This window comes from Lottia gigantea (assembly GCF_000327385.1).
Source record: "Lottia gigantea unplaced genomic scaffold LOTGIsca_32, whole genome shotgun sequence".
Taxonomy (NCBI): Eukaryota; Metazoa; Mollusca; class Gastropoda; family Lottiidae; genus Lottia; species Lottia gigantea.
In genome coordinates, this window is record NW_008709073.1 from 2,347,308 (window position 1) to 2,370,461 (window position 23,154).

The 23,154-nt window shown below is 32.0% G+C and overlaps 2 protein-coding genes across 2 annotated transcripts; both read right to left on the reverse strand.

Moving 5' to 3' along the window:
- Positions 1 to 2,395: 2,395 nt before the first annotated feature.
- LOTGIDRAFT_178587 (hypothetical protein) lies at positions 2,396 to 13,446 on the reverse strand (the record flags this gene model as incomplete). Its single annotated transcript, XM_009058084.1, has 19 exons — positions 2,396 to 2,566; positions 3,071 to 3,094; positions 3,238 to 3,330; positions 3,770 to 3,904; positions 4,036 to 4,141; positions 4,598 to 4,788; positions 5,664 to 5,815; positions 6,269 to 6,469; positions 6,921 to 7,077; positions 7,693 to 7,785; positions 7,927 to 8,079; positions 8,559 to 8,639; positions 10,072 to 10,275; positions 10,648 to 10,821; positions 11,100 to 11,189; positions 11,518 to 11,637; positions 12,008 to 12,174; positions 12,754 to 12,943; positions 13,348 to 13,446. 19 exons carry the CDS (start codon positions 13,444 to 13,446, stop codon positions 2,396 to 2,398), a joined length of 2,601 nt encoding a protein of 866 aa, XP_009056332.1.
- Positions 13,447 to 17,804: 4,358 nt separating this feature from the next.
- On the reverse strand, positions 17,805 to 18,920 carry LOTGIDRAFT_162162 (hypothetical protein; the record flags this gene model as incomplete). Its single annotated transcript, XM_009058085.1, has 1 exon — positions 17,805 to 18,920. The coding sequence occupies one exon, from the start codon at positions 18,918 to 18,920 to the stop codon at positions 17,805 to 17,807; it is 1,116 nt and encodes a 371-aa protein (XP_009056333.1).
- Positions 18,921 to 23,154: the final 4,234 nt, after the last annotated feature.

The window sequence follows — 23,154 nt, forward strand, 5'->3', positions numbered from 1 at the left end:
GCGTTGAAAAAAATTGTACCTCATGCTAGTTACTTGAAAATCAACATAAGAATATTATGATATCGCCAGTTCGCCAATATAAATGAAGTAAAAAAACGCTCAGAATTCTTAATCATGTTCAAGATTAGTAAACTTACAATTGGTCAAAAATTATTTAAAAATCTTTTCACTATTTCAGGATAGCTTTAAGAGATTCTCTGAAACTCGCATTTAAGTTAATTTAAAAGTATTGATGTCTTGGATTTTTGAAAGTGTGAAATGCTTCTCTTTTGAACAGACATTTTAAGTGTAGCAATTGTTGATAATTTATTTTAGATGTCAGTCTAGCTTTAATGAATAAATAGTAATTTATATTTCTACTGCAAATTCTCATCTATTGCTCAAATCCTTTTGGCATCCCCCATCATCTTTCTTATAAAAATATACACAAAATACAATCATGCTTGTATAATACTTTATTATACAGACAGAAATAGATGAAGCATGAATTGAAATGTCAATTGATAATGATCTTGTATAATGTAAATAAAATTATAAATGTAAATTATTGACTTACAACCAAATCATATGCTTTTTTTATAACAACAACCAACTTTAATGCCATTGTAATTACTTCACAACCAATTCTAAAATTCACTAACAAAATAGTGTGCACATTTTTGTTGAATATTTGAACACTCTACGATTTTGCAGCATCAAAATAGAGCCTAAGGCATTGTTACAGGCTGTTTATGTGCATTGTCTCCAAAAAGGCATATTTTTTAACTGCTTCAATGTTGTGAACAAGACAAGGTTTTGAAAATAAGATGTTTTAAGCCTTAAAGCCTTGTTCACATACACCTTTTTGCTCCCTCAAGAACTAAAAATATTTTAAATTAAACCTATATTGTAAAAAACTGCCAGCTGTGCTAAATGAACCTATATCTATATAAACAGAGCTAAATATGTTTAAAAATGTGTTTGGATGTACAATTAAAAGTCTCTATAATATAGTTATCTTGCTTAATATGAAAGGTAGTATGAGTTTTTTATTTCCAACCTTTGATCTCACAAGCTCAAAAATACTAGTTAAGTCTTCATAATGAGGTTCAGATGAACTTTAATTAGAATTATTAAAACAGAACTTGAATCATGTTGTTACTCAGAGTTTCACGCTATGCGATCTTCAGACAACTGCTTAAATTGATATACTTCCTCATGTGAAAAGTTCATTAGCTGCTACAAATGTTTCGCCGATATTTTGTTTTAGATTTTGGATTTCGTTTTGTGGTTTGGATCGATAGTACTAAGTTGATGTATCCAATTTGTTTTATAGAATGCAGTGTCAGCTTATTGCATCAAAGGTGAGAATTAGAAGACTGAAGCTACCTTCAAAAAGTAAGATGTCATATATAGTTATCTAAATAAAATGTATATTTGATATGTACAATGCTATATATACATTCTCTTGTTAAATATTATAAATATATCTCATCTATTCTAGTATTCACATAGAAAATTACAAAAAAATAACATGCTACACAAATATTTCTTAGACACAACCTACAAAAAGCATTGATATGAACACAAATTGATTACTAGCACAAATGATTTCAAATTTTTACTCTAGAATAAAAAAAATTTAGAGCTTAGAAGCCCCAAATAGAAAGAAACGAATAACAAAGTCCTAAAGTTTTCTAACAATAATTTAATTGTGTATCTGGGACCCTGATAGCATTGATTTCCACGATTCCAATTTTCAAACAGATGTCCGTGGTTCCTCTTATTCCACTTAAACTAAGTGTTTGATGGCATTCCTTCTCGATTAGTGACGTTGTCAACCTCTTTAAAATTACATTAATAGAAATCTTATTCATTTCTAATATTTGGAAGAAAGTCAAGATAAATGATAATTTGATTTGATCAACTACAATGATAACAATATATGTTTACTATGAAAGCTGATATATATATATGGATGTATTGTTCATTTCATTATCTCCATCTATTATTTGAAACTTAAAAAAAAAAATAACTCAATTATTTCATTAACCCTTTGAACACACCTAAATTAAATAATTTATAAGTTTACAAGTGCAATATCATACACAAAGACTATTATATAACTTTGAGTTCATGGTATGGGTATGAACCCAGAGTTCAAAAGGTTAAAATTACAACCAAAAATAAAGAGATACCATTATATATTCTGACACCTTGAATTCAAAAGGTTAACAACCAAGATTGAAAATAGAAATATTAAAATTCGCTTGGGTAAACAAAAGCACAAATAAGGATACAAATTGCACTATTTCTTAGAAACAGTCAAATGATTTTGATATATAATAATACAATAATAACAAATGACTTCAACTTGATCAGATCTTGGTCCTCTACCTTGGCCTACAGTCATTCCTTAACAGAAACTATCAGAATTTATTTCTTGGAATTCACTCAGAGCTTTAATGGGTTCAATTCTTTCTTTAGCAGCACCTTTTCTTACTTTAGCTGTTAACTCATTAGGATCTTCTCTTCTAACTAGGGGTTTCTTAGCAGGAGCTTTCATCTTCCATAATACCACTGGTGTCTGAAAAACAGTCAATAATTTTCACCTTGCTGTTCTAGGTCATTAAAGTAATCAACCAATCAAATGTCCTGTTCTACAACCGATTTGAAAGGAATTCTAGAACCTTTATTCTGGGAAATTGGCTTGTGTTGTCATCCCATGAAATGACTGTTATATTTTCTCTTACAGATTATTCAGCATATAGATTCAGACCACTAATAATTGCTGTGTATAATCATCAAGGTGCAGTGTGTGTGTATCTATTTCTTGTAATATTTTTACATAGACAAATTGTTAACAGTTCAACTGAACCATTGAAAGAAAGACAAATTGCTAATAGTTCATCTGAACCATTGAAAGAAAGACAAATTGCTAATAGTTCATCTGAACCATTGAAAGAAAGACAAATTGCTAATAGTTCATCTGAACCATTGAAAGAAAGACAAATTGCTAATAGTTCATCTAAACCATTGAGAGACAAGTTGCTAACAGTTCAACTGAACCATTGAAAAAAAAATTACTTACATGTTTCACTCCTGATTTGGGATACTGAAAAGAAAATTAGTGAAGATTAGGATTTTTAGGACAATAGTATGAATTTATTTCTAACCATCCTTCATTAAAAAGATTTAAAGAAAAACGTGCATAAAACAGTTTTGATTAAAATAGCAATGTTATATATTGATACATACCTTAGTGGAAGCAACATAACAAGCTTTTACTGTATATACTACAGCATTCATTAAATTCTTAGCAGCATGAATCAATGATGTAGCACTATCCAACTGAAATAACAAACAAATAGTTTTTATAGAACGACTTTACCCCAACATTTCAGGCCAAATTTCAAGTGAATTGAAAACTTTGGATGCATATTATTTCAAGTATATTATTTAAATGGGCTATATGAAAATACTCAAATTTGAACCGTTATTTATCATTAATAGACCAATTTGTCATTTTTTAACTCATCAAATGAGTTCACATCAACATAACTCAATTGAACTTGAGTTCAATGTGGGACATGCTCATTTTCCAAATATTCTTGCACCTCCAGTTCATTTCTTTTGTGAACTTGGCATGTCTATATTATAGGTAGTAATGTTTGGTACATTATGATCTAATTTACACCAACCAATGAGAAAATGTGAACAGTTTATGAAAGTCTGAATGAGCCACAATTTGAACATGACATAATACAGTCAATAATAAATTGTCACTTACCCCAGAAACAATGAGTTCACCACTAGCACTCTGTACATCAGCTTTAACTTTACTAGTAATATTCAACTGATGACAATATAAAGCTATACGTTGCATATACGACTCTAAATCTTTCTTAGACTGTGAATCTGGACACTGAAATATTAAACAAATAAAACTGTTGAAACTCAAAATTTGAGTTTTGAGATGACAAAAGCAAAATTATTAAAGAAAATAATATTTTGGTTCAAGGAACTTTTTGAGAAAATATTACTGAGAAATAATACCTTGCTAGAAACTTCTTGAGCTAATTTATCTAATTTAGATCCAGCTTCCGAAATCTTCTTAGCAGCATTAATAACATCCATGGTGCTTTTTAATGGCCCTCTACCTCTGCATTAGTAATATACCAACATTAGTGACAAAATAAAGATTTTACAATAGCATAAAGAGAAAGGCCTTTCTGACTGATTTACAAAAACTTTAAATTTCTAGTGCAACATTGATGGTTTCTTTCATCAAGAATATGTTAAATATTCACAAAAGCAGGCATTAATGCATAATCCAAAAGTCTGACATATTTGGAGCTCGAAACAAGGTAGCAATGACATCCACACATAGAAAAGAGGTACTAAGAGTCTTCAAAGATGGTAACCATGGCTACAGTGACCATTCTTGAGTTTTTCTAAAGAAAATGGAGAATACCATCCAATAAGCAATCAGAGTGATATCATTTGAAAGCAGACCAGTTCCCCAATGATTTTATAGCAGGTATCTTGAAAGAAGTCTATTACAGGGTTTAGCTTCTAATTTGACCTCCAGACAAACAACGAAGTGGTCCTCACTAACCTTGTAAAGTCTGTCATCTCCATCATTATCATACACATCTGTTTAGCCAATACAATGATATCATTACCACTGTCATCCCATTTAGCCACTTCAAAATCTAACTTCTGCTTTTCTAATCGGAACTCTTCAACTTCTTCTTGAATCTTCAATTTTTCTTCTTCTGGTAGCTGTCTCATAAAAGCTCTGTCACTCTTTTCATTATCGAAGTCAGCTACACTTGCTGAAATATTAATAAACATTGACGTTGCTTTTCATGAGGCTTCTTTTTTCAATTTAAAATTTTTCGATTCAATTTCGAATTCTGAAAGACGGGATCAAATTTTCAACAAAATTTTTATCTAAAGACTTACAATATCCTTCATAATCTTCCTCATATTCTATTTCACTATCAGAATCATATTCTGCTGCACTCTACAAATATACAACAGATAGCCATGAAAAAAGCCACATTAGCAAAAAACAAATAGAGATATTTATCAAGGAAAATCCAGGTACCAAACAAGATTTTTCAAGACGTCACAGTTTATGATCCAATATTTCTTATAATTAATCAAAAAATTTATCAGAACAATCTGCAACTCAAATCAATATACAATCTCGTCGTTAGGGTGGGGTCCGTGGAGGCTGGGCCCCAGCAAGTGAAAATTAGACTCAGTTCAGCAGAGATTGATTCATTTACAGTGTCTTGGCACCCTAAAATTGTCAGAAATGAGTCCTCTGGGTCTTTAATTCTTCCAATCATCTGAGTACAAAATCAGAACCCCAGCACCAATTCATTTCTGGTGACGGGGCTGTCAATATATTTTTCTTAAAAATCTTCTGCTAAGTCTAGAAATAAGCGGCAACTCTCTATTACCTTAAGATAAGAAACTAACATCATTGGCCAGATCGATATGAAGTCTTAACTGGAAAGTTTTAAATTAAATCAAATTTTTGAATCAAAATTTAACTCCATTAGCCACAACTGAAATTTAGTGTGATGAATTGCTAATCAAATATTTCAATCTAAATTTAACCCTGTCCTGTTAGCACTCATATCATAAAGATAACAATATAAATAACTTACTCTGTTCATCAATACAGCTTGTCTGATGTCTCGAACACCATCATAGACTAATCTACTAGCTTCTATAAACTCATTCTCATCTATATCTTTCTGTTTATTACTAGCTAATGAATCTACAGCATTTTCGACCTTCTCGGCAAAATTAGGCATAACTAGAATCAGATAGAAATAAGTTTGTGAATCGATTTTAGTCAAATTGTATCTTGGGGAAAAAAAGTTGATGATGTCCAAGTAGAAGAGATGCCAATGTTCAGATATTGCTGAAGAAATTAACATCATTTAATTACATGTTATGTATAGTCATTCAGTTGACAAGTTATTTGGAACATTGCCAACACTGTAGTAGCCATTTTTGTTTATTCTGTACCAAAAGTGTATCCCATGAATTTTTTTTTATTTTGTTAAATTTTCATTTTTTTTGATAAGAAATAACAAGCAGAAACATAGGAAATAGATAATACGCCATATGCAGTTACATTTATATGGAAACATTGGCTGAGCTGCTTTTTCAGGTAGCACCTTGTTGGGCACCTTGTACCACCTTGGCACCAGTTTATTGATATCACCATAATAGTTCATTATTCAAGACTTAAATAACTACTTACTTTGTTCTCTTAACATGGTGACGGCCTCCATGACACGTTCTGTATATAAACCAGGTTCATAATTATCCATTTCAGCAGAGACAACATTATCAACTCTAGCTGAACGTCCTCGTATAGCTCCAGCTGTTCTATCAAGAGTATCAGCATCAGCTTCTTGTAAAGCTATAACACATCTATTGACATCTTCTAGGATATGATTCTCTGAAAGGTACAAATATGCCAATGAGTGATGACTTCAGATGTTACAAAGTTAGATAATGAACACTTTTATGAGGATATTTTGAAAATTTGGGCATTTGAAACAAGAATATTATAACATTGATTAAATCAACTAAAGAACTTTGAAGACAGAAATTAACTATAATATCAAGATTGTCTTTCCCATACTCATTTACAGCTGGGTCAACTGGAATAATGAGGAAAGATGACTTATTCAAAGACCCATGTTAAGAACCCACGACCACAATTTCTAACATGTAACCAAGCAAATGATGTCATGTAAAGTTTCACGCACTTCATCTAAATGTCCTAGAGACTCTTACAATAATAGTGGTACATGAGGTTATTAACACTCATGTGAATTGAATTGAAGATGAACAAGATGTCAGGTTTTCATTCTGGAAAGTGATACCGATTGTTAAAACTATCCTACCTGAGACAGCTAAGAAATCATGTATAGTTGTTATATCATCTACAGCTTCTGTTAATAATCTGACTTGTTTTTCCCATGTCTCTTTAAATATCTCCATATTCTCTTGTGCTGGTTTAGATCTTGGTCTGGCTGCTAAAACTCTAGCTGCATTGATCACCTGGTTAACAGAAAAAAAAATAATCATGGTACAGGATAGAAAGAGGCAATTTATCTCCAGTTCAATGTCCTATTGCTGAACAGATTGTAACTGTTAACATGATTTCAAGCTTTTTACTCCAAGAACTTTTTTTATTGATATTACCATTAATCAGTGTTTAATATTTCTTTTTGACAGAATAGTATACAATTTTAGTCTTATCACTTGGAGTTCAGGGTATATGATGTTGGCATTTTATTTTAATCAGACTCAAAGGGGAACAGTCGGCATTTTCGGGGATTGCTTTGGGTCTTTATTGTGCTATAATAGTCTTAAGAAAAACTAAAACGCATGAAAAAAGCATAATCCCTTCAAATATACCTCAAACTAGAAATTTCACTGTCTATTCCTGTATATGTGTTTTCTATATATGGCATAGTCTCGAGTCAAATTTTTAACTTTCAAACGTGAATAATTATGGATACACATGGATTTGAAGGCTCAAATTTCAATGATGAGCTGTGAACACTTTTATACTGATTATGTAAGCTAAAATAATTCCTGTATCTGAAACTAAGGTATGACTGGTCAAAAAGGGAAAGAAAAGGTGCTCCTTTAAATTGAACATGTACTAACCTGTGGACACAATGAATCTATTTCACCAGCAGCCATTCTCACCATTTTAACTCCTTCTTCATTGTTAGACATAGAACAAGCTAAATTAGCAACCTGTTGGAAATGAACAAAAAAACTTCAAAAATGGTACCAAATGGTGACTTATAGAGAAATTAGCCATTTTCTGTGCTTTTAAATAGAAGTCACAGTATTATCTCTGTAACCGAAAAAAGGTTTCTTACATCTCTGACTTACCTCAACTAGTTTATTAGCATGTTCAGCAAATACTTGAGCATATTCTTCTACACCTTTCTCATCACCTGCTTTAGCAGCTTCTATTAGTACTAATAACGGTACATTAGTCTCTAGAAACGTGTCTGATACATGATCTACTACCGCTTTACGTAACTGTAAATATACAAATAAATTTCTTTATAGAGAGAGTCGCTGAAAAAGTTGTAATAGATACAACGCTACAAGGCTATCATTTCTTTCAAGAATAACCATCAAATGACATTCCTGGTACATCGAAATGCAGCACCAATCATAGATAATATGCCACAAGGAAAGTATACATTGATACATCTTCCAATTGCAATTTGTCAAAAATGGACTGAGACTGAGTACAGTATTTTGGGATTTAAAAGGCAAGCAATTTTAATACTTATATCTGTCTTGTATAGTTATACAATATCTTCTTGTATAGTCCCAACCCTAGGGTAATTTTCTGGATAGCAGATGTAGGGGCACAAACGATTTCACAAAAATTCAAAATATTATCAAAGAAAAACAGGTTCACATGTATCTTTCTTTGTTAGCCCTGTCAGTATTTCACCAAACGTGTGTCATGAATTTCTGTATCTGAATGTAAAATATAACCAACTGACCTGTCTACGTAGATCTCGTGTTTTTTTACACATATTATCTATAGCTGTATCTAGTGATTCTAATGGTTCCTTTCTTCCAGCCTACAAAATATACCAATAGTACATTTCATCAAGACATCCAATATTGTATCATTAATATTAAAGAAAAAAAATAGAATCTATCAATAATCTGAAGATTGCAACATGCTTCAGGTTATGATTTAATATTTCTATATCAATATGGAGTTTTGTTGCAGGTTTACTGCTTATCTGCTATTCTGTTTGCTTATGACAATTATAAACTAAACTGTTTTTGTACAATGAAGCAAAAATGTATGAAAAATTTATCTTCATTGCTACTTCACGAGCCTCTTAATATTTCACATGTAGTCATTACTAATGATGTTCCAATATGCGTAATTTCTGCTTTTAGATCTGCATTGGAAAGTATGAGAATTTAATAACCAGAAGTCAGAATTTTTTCTTCTCTAACACCTGTCCCACAAAGCTGAAATTCATTCTTTATGCCATTAAGCTTTGAGCAAATGATTTCATTTCGGCATAAACTGAATTGATGGAACAAGAAGAAGAATGCAGAAAAATTGAAGAACATTCACTTTTTTGAAACAACAATAATTTTTAAACATCAAGAGACATTGACAAAAATAAATATCACACAAAAACTTGAGAAAATAGCTAAAGATATTTAAAAACAAAATCAAGTGAGGGATATTCATTCAGGGACAAATTGAAAGAAAGGATAATGAAACAATGACAAAAACCTTATGAATGATTTCAGGTCATGCTGCTATCGATTTTGAAATATTTTGTTAATTTTTGGGGTTTGAACACACCATGAAATAGGTTTTTTTTTTTACAAAATAATGTTTTGTTAGAACCGAGATGAAACTCAACCATGCAACAAACATGACAAAAATTTGATTGAAAAGAATGTTTGATGCAAACTATTTCTATCATGACAAGTTGTACCTGTTTCTTCTTTGCTGCTGGTTTCTTACACTGTTGTCATGGAAACAAAAGATATAAGTTGAATTCAGACAATTTGCAAAAGTGAACAGATTTGTACAGAAATATAACAGAAGCTTTGGAAGGAAAAGCTACTAAATCTAGAATACAGAGAGCGTGAATGAAGTGGGAGGTTTAATCAATGGTATCTCCATACACAATCTTACAAGTTAAAATAAATATCAAAATGTTTTGTTTTCTCTGGGTTACAATACTTTCCATTCAAGATCTGAAGAAATTCTTCTTTGAGTCCTTAAGCTAACCAATCAAAAACATGTTCAAAGGTGAGCAAACAATTCAGTCAGATCATGAATGGAGAATAGAGTCACTCCTAGAAAAATACAACAACAAATGAAGTATCCAAACCTGTATTTTATTCAAATTTCCCAAATCATAAAAAAACAAGGACAAGTTTATCATACATGTACATGTAACTGTGATAAAAAAAAATCCTTTCAAATTTTAGAACGGCTGAATTCAAACTAAAAGTTTACATTACATTACTTACATTACTCATATATTCAGTCAGCAAATCTTGTAGAGCCTGTCTAACAGCATTACATTCTTGTACAATTCGACCACGTCTCTCATCTCTTGTACATGATGAGTCAGCCATTAATGCTGCTCCACTAATAATACTCTCTAATCTTTCTTCTAACGCAGTTCTACTCCTCACTTCATTATAATTCAATGGATCCATAATTATCTTTTGCTGAAAAACACCAGATGAAATAGAAAATTTCCATTGCAAACAATCAATTTGAAACTGAGGCTATCAGTGGCCAGCCAGCTTTGCTATCTACACATTTGACAAAATATTTGCAAAAAGTACCAAGCCAAATGGCAGTATTAATTTAGATTTTTAAATCTTTTTTGAGTTAAATCGCCTAATAAAATCCAGCAAAGCTCTTTTAGACAAACATGCAATGGTAAAATGAAAGCTTAGTAAAGAGTTGAAGTAAATTTTAATGAAGACAACACTTGTGAGTACATTCACTGTTTCAATTGAAGTAGACGTTATACTCCATGGACAGATTCAGTTGTCATTCAATGATAAGAGCTACAAATACATTACAATACATACATCAAGTTCATCTAAAGCAGCAGCCAATTCACCAGGACCTTCAAATGGATGAGCTTCAGAATGACCTGTAGCTTGAGTGATGTTAGATATTTTCTCTACAGCATCACAAACTTGTTTATAAGCATAATCTCTGTTATTACGAGCAGCAGCTAGTTCAGGATGACGCACATATGCCTACAACATAGAACACGATAATTCATATATCTGTAAAGATAGTGGACCATTAGCTAATATAGCCTACTCTCTTCTGCCTGCTGGTAGCATGATAAAAATAGAAACTTTTGTTTTGTGCATATGGTTGAATTTACAACATGTTGTTCAAAGCACCTCAAATTAAGGTAGTTTCTGTTGCACTGTAGCTCTACTGTTAAAAATTCTCCCTAAATATAGATGAACATCTGTTCCCACTGTAAGACAGATTGTAATTGAATCCATATGAATTTAATAATGACCTTAGATGTAGTTAATAACATCATACTGTTCTTCTTTAAGACTGCTCTAGCAGCAGCTAAATCATCTCTTCTTCGTGGATCTTTCAAATCCTGAAATATGTAAGATGGTTGGCAAAGAGTTAAATCTTCAATCACTGCAGTCAACCCCATTTTAGGTCAACATTTCAGAAATCTCCTAAGGGATTACTGCAAAGATGATGGCTTTGGATTTAGATTGGACCATGTTTCACTTTATCCAGTAGGAGGCAGAGAATTTAAATGAAATCATGTTGACATCATGAATATCTATGACCCAAGTCTCTAATACAAAATTTATCACTACACTGCAACATAGTAAAAATATGTAAAAGTTCAGCAGAATAGCTACATAGATTGAACAATACACATCTGACACTGTAAGGAGAAGAGAAACACTTACAGCTTGTCGTTTGGCAGCTCTATCTGATAGCTCATTTAAACTTTTATGGAAATCTTTAAATCTTTCCATTAGTTCTTCTTGACTTGTAGCATTTCTGATATCATTTAGATTATCTCCAACCTGAAATCATTCAGAAAGAGAACAATAAATAAACTGACTTTGAAAATTTGCTAAGTTCTTCTGATAGTTCATGTTTCACAGTAAATCAGTAAACATCAAAATAAAGGGAAATGTTTCCACTTCACAAATGTATTTGAAGAAAAAGGCATCCATTTTTTTTTTAGGTGAGAACATATCATTAGGTGACAACATATTTGGAACATTGCCAACAATGTTGTTGTAGCCATTTTGCTACTGGCAGCAGGGTAATGAGTTTTTTGTCAAAGTTCACATCAAATTTTAAATCATCAATGATAAAATAAGTTACTTTTTTCATTATACTGTAGTACATTATGTATCAGGTTTGACAAAATAAAGACAGAAAACTCACATTATTCAGTGACTGCATAATAAGATGAACATCTACCATATCAGCTAATATCAACAACCTAGTAACAGCTGATAATAATGCTCTAGCAGCTCGTACCATACTACCACGTTTAACAGATGAACACGGATCAGCTGCAAATTCTTGGGATGCTTCATGCATCTCCTCACCTATGATTGACAAAGGTAAAAAAAAAAATGTTTTTACTGTTTTCAATAGTGTGAACAATAGGAAAGAATTAACCATTGTATATGTGAAATACTAGTTTAAAAAACAACAAAAAGACATCTTAAGCCATAAGATCACTTAAGGACCTGTTTCCATAAAACAAGAGCCAGGATAGTGTCAAGTAATATTACCAAGCATTTAACAGGACAGATATGCCGTTTTTTTTTATCGAACATACCTTGATCTCAGAAACAGAAATTTTTTAGCTGAGCTAATCAGTAATATTGTTCACTGTCTAATTGAATATGTATTCATAATTATCTGCGTTGAAAGTTAAAAAGACGAGTCATCTTTTCTTGTGACACTGCTATACATAGAAAAGACAACTATAGAAATAGGATATGAAATTTGAGATATTTTTGAAGAACTTATGCAATTTTCGTACATTTCTAGTACTTCTGAAGACTATCACATATTCAAGACTAAAATCAACCTCCCGCCCTCCCTTTAAAAAAATGGCATATCTGTCCTTTTAACACTATTGACAATATAACACCCAACCATAGCATTGTCTTACTAACCTGATCTTCTAACTTCATCTATAGCATCTAACATATCATTCTGTACTTCAGGAAATTCTTCAGCTATCTGTTCACCATTATTTACAAAATGTTCTGTTGCTTTCTGGACAGCAGCACTCAATACATGAGCTTTCTTAGACCGACCTCTCTTTTTTCTTGATGGGCCATTCTGATTGACTAATGTAGTTACCTTAAAGAAGAAAGAATGAAAAAAAACATAAGAACTAAAAAAATACAAGTATTAAAAGAGGCTATGTATGCAGACTTCTATAACACGAGCTGCAAGGTAGTACTTTTTCCCATTGAACATGAATCTATAAAGTTTTGTTGACACTGCAATGTCCTTTTCAAATTTGTACGTTTTTAACAAAGTTTTCCTTGTTTCTGTTTACATAAACCTAATCTATAAATAACTTAATAACAGTTCAATTTGAAAAAAAACAATTTCTTCCCATTCAGGTTCAATTTCAGCACAGTATAGCCTAAAAACATACTAAAAGTGGACTCTTCCAAGCCAGGCAAAAAGACGATAGTTAGCTGAGTTGGAGCCATCGAAACTGTTTTAGGGAGGGTGCTTTCAACAACAACTCTTACCTGTGTGACTAATGGTTCTAATGTCTTTTCTACTGATTTGGTACGAATTTCCAAATTCTTTGGATCCCATTTAATCTGAATTCTTCCAGTTCCAGACATTTTGTTGGTCCTTTAAAGCTAAGTTGACTGCCTGAAAATAAAAAAAAGAATTACTCAAAATTAAAGGCAATTATTGAATTTACCCTCAGAATGAGTTTCAAAATTCCTTTTTCACTGTAATAGGAAAACACCCTTACTGTATAAAGCAAGAAGCTACCATATTACCAAGCTTACTTACTCAACAACAGCAGAAATTCTTTTCATTTCGCAACATTAAAAGCAGAATTTTCAAATAGCTTCTCAACTCTCAAATTAGAATGTCTTCAGGTCATACAAATAATCACCCTTACCCTTCCCTCAATGTTAAATTGTGAAGTAAATATTACCCAAGTCTGTTCAATCAAAATTTCACAAAAATATCGTTTCCAATATTAAGCTTACTAATTCACATTCCTATATCCTCTTATTTCAACCTGTGATTTACTGTCACAAGGTAATTCTCAGAGTAAAATTGTTTGAAGGTAAATTTCTATTTTTAACAGTTTCATCTGAGACAAATTGTCAAACAACAAAAGTAAACAAACAAAATCAATTTGAACCTGAATGTCTTCAAGGTAAAGAAACAAAGTTTTTTAATGAGTTAGTCAAACATTTAAATCTCTTATATTGATTATATTTATAAGAGTACAGTTTAAAATCTTGTGGTTCAAAGATAAGTCTAAATCCCTTGGTAGTATAAGGTATTTTTGTAACTTGTGTGTATCAAGAAGATTATAATTTAAGCTTCTAATAAGCCAGCAACGGCAGAAACTTTTTCGAAATTATTTGTGAGAGAATGTGAAAGCTTACCTAACTCTGATGATTCAGCTTCAATATTTCCATAAAATATTTGCAATCGTAACACCCTACAGTGATCTTTTTTATTACTGCTATGGACTAAGCTATTTATAAAATGAACCCAGGGATGTGATCTCAGACTCTTAGTAGTATTTTGTAGTTGATATTTCAACTCTTAAGGAAACGATTTACTAAAGTCAGTAGACAGTAAAAAAGTTAGAGACCGAGTACTGAGAGAGTTATGTAGATAGGTTTTAATCCAACCTCACAGTTTGTAGGCTTAATATGAGACATTTAGTCTCCAATATTACATGTAATCTGCTTTGAGATCATGTAGATGGGGAGTAGATCTAGAAATTTAGTCACACCTCTCCTTTCATAGATGACTGTTCAAGATTCAAGGAGCATTGCATTGATAATGGATAAAAATATAACTGTCAACAATAAATTTCGATTCAAAATATTTCCGAAGAAATTCAAGGAAATACTCACATCAATTATGTTATCGAAACAGCACAATACAGTCTGAAACTTTCAGCCATTAAAAATAAAAGGAATTCAATACTTACGGATAATAAAGCCAATTACAATCAACAAATTTCAATTATTTATCCTTTAAAAATACCGATTGATGAGTAACATTGTACTTCCGGTATTATATCCAATGGCGGCATCCCTCCGATTACCATAAATTATTCAGTAAAATGAGAAAAAAGAATGGACCTCGAGATCGAAATGTAGAATATCAAACTACATCGATATCATATTTTGGGTATAGGCTCATTAAAAGCTCTGTACAGAGATTCGTAGTAAAATCCCTATCATTTATGCAATTTTCAAATAATTCAGTGGGAGGAGAAGAGAACAGCTCTATAGGAATGTGTCAAAATGTCACGTGACTAAAATATTTACAATGAACTTCACATTTATTGCCTATGTACAATCTTGCAGTAATCGAATTGGAGATTAGTCCAGGTCATAATCAATTGTTCTATTTTATAAAATGTCATTATGTTACGAAAATTACATAATTGGTAATGCGAATTAATCACCAGACCAGTCTAGAGTGGAACCCGATTCCAATATAAGACACTTGCTATACATGCGTGATCCAGAATACCTACCTTAAAGGACCCAGATTTGAGTTAAGCAACCGCAATATCTCATAAATAGCATTTGTTTCGTGAGAAAAAGAATAAAAACAGTCTTATGCTGGTGTGTTTCTTTCTGAAGAAACAAAGATACTACTCTACCGTATATTTGCGACTATTATACGCACCCTCATCAACCTCACATCGATTTCACAAGCATAAATTATTGTTGAAATACTAGCACACTTACACTGTGAGATATACAAGTAAGTGCTAGTTTGTTTCGAAATTTATAAAAACCTTATAAGTTCCGTCATCCAGAACAAATCTCAGGAGTGGGACTGAAATGTAGATGTCTCAACAAATATTTTATTGTGCTAAGGGAAGTTACTCCGCATAGGTTATATTACAGTTCTACTGACGTTGGCATAGGCTCGATAGCATGCTTGAGTATTACACGTAGACCTAATGGCTTAAATAACTTCTATGCTTCATGTTGGGAATGCTAATAAGTTTCCTGAGCAAAATACAGTAATCCTTCACCGAGTTGCGAATCGTCAGACTTATCATATCAGACTTCTGTAACTTGCTGACTTGTATATTGTAACCTCTACATACGCTACCTGAGGAAAACATATAGCAAATATAGTCTATGTCCGTTTGAAACTATTATTCTATGCATGTAATATGGTTCTTATCATCTTCACAAGGGCAAGCTTGTTAACTGCAATAGCCACCTTACTTGTATCACAAAAATAGCGAAGATATTGAAGTCAAGGTATTAGCTTGATATTGTGAAGATGGGTTATTATAAGGTCATTAAAGTATAGGCCCTACAGTATAACAATAAGAACACAAATATAATTTATTCCAAACAAATAAAAAACAACTTCATAAATAACGAATATCATATATATTATATATCATTATAAAACGTATATAGCGGATCATATTTTTATATTATAATCTGATTATACCAATCTAACCGAATATATCCTTATAATTCATTTTATAAAACAGACACCCCTTTTGTTAGGCGAATTCTTAAAACGAAATCAAAATCCAAGAATTCAAACAGACGATATCGAAATTTTAAACAAAAGAGGGTTGCCTCGTGATTCCCTATAGATATATATATAATGATTCGTCAGATGCTATATTCTTAGTTCGAAATCAAAAGGCAAGAATATAACAAACTTTATTATTATACGAAATTGGTATGAATTTTCAAATTGGATTCGACACCATCTCGTTGTATCGAAATCAAAAGGAACGAAATGCTATTTTTTTTTTAAATGTTGTAGACCATGGGATATAAAACGAGACATTCTTTGAAACAAAATCAAAAGTTAAGAATGACGTGTTCATGGTCTGTTTCTAACAAAATAAATACATAATCACAGGGTTAAAGGCACAACGATATTACACGTTTTTTTAATTATATACATAAAAGGTCAAGTCGAAACAATATCGTAATATCTCGATTACCTTTCGAAAATAAGGTTAGACTACTTCTCAGAAATAAAGAAAAGTTCTCTAAAAAAAGGAGAAATGGGGCATTTTCGAAAAATAAATTCAAAATTTATATTAAAAATTCGAATATCACTTTTTCGAAATAAATGTTCAAGTTTGTTGATTACATGACGTGGTAATAAACTGCTCGCAGACTTAGGCTTCAAAGATTTTCTGTACTCCGACTTTTCCGATTTTCGGAAATATTTGAAATAAATCAAATATTCGGATTTCATTCTTATAAACTGATATCCGAATTTCGATTTGAATTTTAACGGTCCGAAAATAGAAATTTCTAGAAATATCATGGAAGATATCTGAAGAGAGAATTTAAGACCACGTTATGTAATCATCAAAAGTCAACATTATTTCGAAAATTCGAAATCCCAATTTCGTTATCAACTTGAGCATTGGAAACGTTTAGTCCATCGAATCCATTTCCAAAATCAAGCCAAGTTTAAGAAAGTAATTTTCAAAATATCAACAAACAGTTTTCTTCCGGAAAAATCGAAAATGAAGAAAATGATGACTATGTTTGGGATTTTAGAAAAATTTTCGGAATTTTAAAAGAGTAAATCTAATTGTTGCGAAATGAAAGTGTAATTAGATCGACCCTTTCATACAATTCCCTTAATATTAGATACCATATTTCACAACATGAGACAAGTTTGAAAAAATTAATTCGAAATTCAAACTTAAACGATTTTCTTAAGAAAGTAAGTGTTCGAAAGTAAAGAAAATGTTGTCTTATGTTGCAATTCGAAGTATACTTGGTGGTATATTTTACAGATGACAGATTTCGTGACAAGCAAATACGAAATCTGTCACAAAATGAATCGTAATTTTACAAAGCCACGGGTAACCCTACCTCATTTTGAATGAACTTTCGAAGCGAAAATAAATTGAGGTAGAGCTTTATGACCAACAGTGACGAATAAGGACCTAATTCGGTTAGATTGGCAAATTATTCATACGAATTTAATATGACACATCGGAATCCGAGTCATCAGCACTGCTACTGCTAGAAGATGTCAAGTTAAAACGAACTGTTCGTGATGGACGGATAGACGAATTATGAACTGATTCCAACCATCTATGTATTCTTGCATTAGCTGCACCTTTCCCGCCATCTCTTTTATTTCTTTCACCTTCTTCCAAAAGCTTGTCATGCGTCATCAGATTACGCATTGTAAGAGCAATTGGTTCATCAAATCGTCCACGAAGTCTCTCTCGTGGATTCTGAACCAAAACATAAGTTTCTACCGAATGAAGATGCCTGGTCGTATCTCGCATCGGAAGACGGTAAGTTGGTTTGGGAGATGCTTCAGGTGATGATTCAAAAGACCGTGGTTTAGGTTCGTCAAGAGCAGGACGTATTGATGCCCTAGAGACAAGTGTTCTGGGTGTAAGCGGTGGTTGGGGTTGGAGAGGGGCACTTGCTTTAATGGGATCCACTTTATACTGTTCAGTATTAATCTCATTATTCTGGTAAAACTTACTTTGATTCCTCATTAACCGTCTTTTGAACTCACTTAGTGAAGCAGAGAATTTTTGTGTCTTTTTGTGTATTTCGATTCTCTTTTTCTGAGTTCCCACATAATTTGTGGAATTTGTAATGGCACAACCTTTTATTTCACATGATGTATTAGAAGAACTTTCCTTTGAAGACGCAGACACATTCAAATTTGTATTAAATCGATCTTTTAACGAAAGATTCGTGTTCTCGCATTGTGGTCGAAATTGTAATCGGCGTATGCCAGTTGAAGCAAAGCTATTTTGTTTTTCTAGTGCTCCCCTTTGGTTCACTGTTCGAGTTGGTTGGTCTTTGCGGAGTCCCGGAACAGGGGTTCTGCTAATGTCTAACAATTCCGGTTTTCTTTCGAATTTGTTTTCTTTATTTTCTGGAAAAACTCTGAAGGGTTTTCTTACGTTTCCACCATCAGTGGTTCTTTGATGATTGGAAGATGTTTTTATCATATGGACAATATGTTGTCGCAGGATCGGTGATGATGATAAAGGAATGGATGGAGGACATCGTGGATCGTTCAATGACTGTCCAAAAGACAGTGGCTTGTGAGAAACTTCAACCGTCATCCTTTAATCTGGAAAAAAACCCAAGAGGCAATTACTTTGAAGTCACCACATCAACAAAGAAGATATCGTTCTGAAATGCAACGAATCGATATTGGATTGGCATCTGAAACCATACTGACTGGCATCAGAAACCTTAATGACTGGCATCAGAGACCTTACTGATTGGCATCTGAAACCTTACTAGTTGGCATCTGAAACCTTACTGACTGGCATCTCAAACCTTACTAGTTGGCATCTGAAAGAAACCTTACTGGCCGGACATCTGAAACGTTATGCAAATTATCAGTGCCACAAGGTACCAAATATGCAGTTCGATTGTACCAGAATTAGTTTCCACGGGATCCCTTTGACTTTGAATATTTTTAAGAGGCTGATAAAGACTCAATGTACTGCTACCTTTAACACTTAACAGAATGGAAATATGCACCGGGTTTGCCATAATCTAATGAAGTGAAGTCAGGTGAAAAGATAACCTAGACATCATTCCTGTTTCCGGTCCACCGTCTGTAAGTTGTTTCTGTGATCCAAGTTGAAAAGTTAAGCCATATTATGACGTCACTATTGTAAATACCATTTAATCTGAATAACCTCGTAATCTGGTCAAGTTTTTCTTACATTATACAGGGGCACAGAGGTCACAAAATATTATTAGCTATTATGTATTAAATCACGACGCAAAAATAACAATAAAAAATGTCCGTCTGTTTAATTTGATTACGGGTGTTACCGACATAATATAATCTAAATCTAAGGCTTTATTCTGTTTAATTAGATCTATGATTTGGTTGATTAAATTTTATTCCCAATATATTATGACTGTATATTTCACATACGTCTCAGGTTACAAAAATGATATTATTAAAAGCCATTGTTTACAGAGCAATTATCGGTTGGTTTTGGTTACCACTAATACTTGAATGATTGATGATCTAAAACATCAACATGTTATTTTCTAGCCGTTATCGAGACCAAAATACAGGTGAACAATTTCTGGATACGCACACCGAAAAAAAACTTTGTTTTAAGATCAATATCAACCTAATAAATTTTTTTTTATTGTTTCCTTATGCTATCGCCAAGGCCATTTTGCAACAGGATGTCCCTTTTGCTTGAACAGACCAAAAATTACAAACTTTGGAAAAACATTTGAATTGGTTGAAAATATCTGTTAACAAAGTTCTATTTTGTAAAAAAAATCGTGATATATGTGTAAAACTGGCTTTTTCCCCAACAAGGGATACTTTTCATTGCTTTTCTTGTTCATAAACATAACATAGCTAATATATTTTCGTGTCATTTCTGCGTTTATTAAAGTCCCAAAGACCAATATTATGAACTTAAATCAAAATCAGATAGAAATATGTCAAATATGACGATAGAAATGTTAAAACTTACTCAAAACTTTTGTTTTACAACATTACTACTATCCGAAATCCATAATATTCTCTAATCGATCCAGGAAGAAGCCAGCTGGGGAATATCCAATTGAAGAGCCTTAGCCAACTGAATATCAGCCGTGGATGCCTTGGCTAACTTGATTTGATAAGATCCCTCACTATAATGTTAATCGAGCTACTTCCAAGTCAATAGATTTACAATTAATAATCAAACGAGTATATTGATAGTCCTGTAGGTATTATAATACCCCCTAGTTATATTCACCTGTATATTGCGGTATAATAATTAGATATGTTGGATACCAGCCAAATCAATTGTTATTTAACTACCCTACTAAAAAATGGTATAGATTTACTAAATTACTGATCAGATCGTATATCATGTGATCCAAGGTATCAAAATTATAGCCCTACATTATTTTATTCATATAAATCTTAAGATTCCATTTAAAGGGCTTAGTAGGCATTGTTTGCAAAATTTTAATTGAATTAAAGGTACTACGTACTGAACTAAAGTTCGTTCCAGATAGTATAGTGTCACTTACAATAAAAGTAAAATTTCGGTACCAGACATCAGAAAAATACGGAAGCTAAGCATAGCTTCGATTGTATTAAATACTTATGGTTAGTCAATGGTAATAACTCAACAAATCCTTGATGAAAAATATTTGAAATCCAACAGTCCATATCAGAATTGCAGTCTTTATCGCGTACTTAATATTTTGGGCGGGTGGACCAATCAAAACTAATCTTAAGCTTGAAGTCTTTGAATGGCACTTAGCAATTGTGAGTGCGTTATATAGACACATCTTTATGGAACAACGATCACTGGTTAAAGTTTTATGCAACGTTTCGACGTGTATCCCCCGTCGTCCCCAGGCACAAAATTTATAATCTTAAGCTTATTTTACGCATTTCGGTTCAGATAAGGGTAACAACTCAATAAATCCTTGGTCAAAACGTGTATAATGAAAGTACAGAAGGACAGAAAGGGGAAGACAATATGTGACCACATTTCAAAGATGCAAAAACAGCAATATTTATTTTATGACGAATGACAAACAAAAGAAGATTTTATTTAATATTTTAATAAATCATAAACAACAATAAAGATTTCATTTTTTTTTAAATAAAACATAAATAATTTTTTAAAAGTATATACAAACATAGCTAGCTAGGCTTTTATCTTATTTTAGTGATACTACCTCTTGGGTGAAAATACAATGTAAATTCAAACTTAGCCAATAAGAGTATATATTTATCAGTGAACTTACTGGCCATAGATTTTATGGATTTATTGGATTATAGAGGAATTCTATTCTGCAGTCATGGCACCAGGAAAGTCGAACTGATGAATATATGCTCTTATTGGCCAATTTCTAAAAAATTGTACATGCCATTTATAACATTGATATTAAAGGTATTCATCCATGTAAATATTTGCCTTGTCAGTTTTTTTTAGCTCAATTTCAGCTATCTGTACTACTTTTCAGATTGAGTGTGCAGTTTGTCGAAATCAAATGAAAACAAAATTGGCAGAGTTGGCCAGTCTTAAAAATACAGATTACAGATGTTAACAATATGATGAGGCAATAAATTCAAACAACAAAACTTAACAAAATAACAATCAACATTTAGCATAAAGACTTTACTTTTAATTAATTTATTATTTAATTAAGTGATTTTCTTACTTTTTTTTACGTTTATCACTAATTGGAAGGGTCTTATGTGATAAAGCATATTTTAGGAATTTTAGGTTGTAACATTGCGGTTAAGCAATGTTACGAAAGCACAGGCACAGGTATAGGTGAGGTGTTACATTTAAGGGTTAGTGATTTCATCAAACACATATTTTTTGTTGCATTGTTTCTAATACGCATAATATTTTAGAAAACCTCCATAAAACCCCTCAATAATTTGTGAGATTAATATAAAATTCTTATTAAACCATTGCCTTAACAAATATTTATTTTTTATCAGATTTTAAAAAAAAAATTCCCATCTATATTATCTATAAGGAAAACACGAATAAGTTTATATATATGAGTAAACCATTTTAGCACATTCAAATTGCCCTTCTTTTTAATGTGGTACAATATCATATCAAAATACCTGATTATCGGATGTTTTCTTCTGACAAATTCTAATACATATTCTGATCAACCACATTCCGAATTTCAGATTCAGACTAGATAGAACCAGATTAAGTAATAGTTATTAAATTTTCTATAAAAACAAGTTGTTATCTTAAGTCACGTGTCAGACTCTAGTAGGTTAATTGAGTTTTAGTGATTATATCTCAATGAAGTGGAATATCAGCTTCAAAATAGTACTGTTAGATTTTGCATCGATTAAAATATAATTTCTTTGTATCTTATATTGAATATAAACAGATTTGCGTATTTCCCTCCTAGCAATTTAAACCTTCAAACTATTCAACTGCCTAAAAAGTTGGTATAAAGCCAGTTCATAAAAGTAATCAGTAAAATTTTAATTCATCAAAAAGAATACAACAGTAATAGATAATATTCCAAATTCTAAGGTTTAATTAATGTAAAGAAACTTATAAGCAAATGAAGTTTAAAAAACAATAATAACTTCCTATTGACATCAAAGGGACAGGTGCGCCATTTTCGGGTTGATTTGAGTCTTGAATATATGTAATTAGTGTTCAGAAGTACTAGAAATGTACAAACATCACATTAAATTGATGAGTCCTCATTTTAACATTCAATCCCGGATAATTCTGGACACACATGGATTTGAAGGCTCAAATTCCGAAGGTGAGCTGTGAACACTATTACTGATTGGCTAAGCTGAAAAATTCTCTTTTCTGA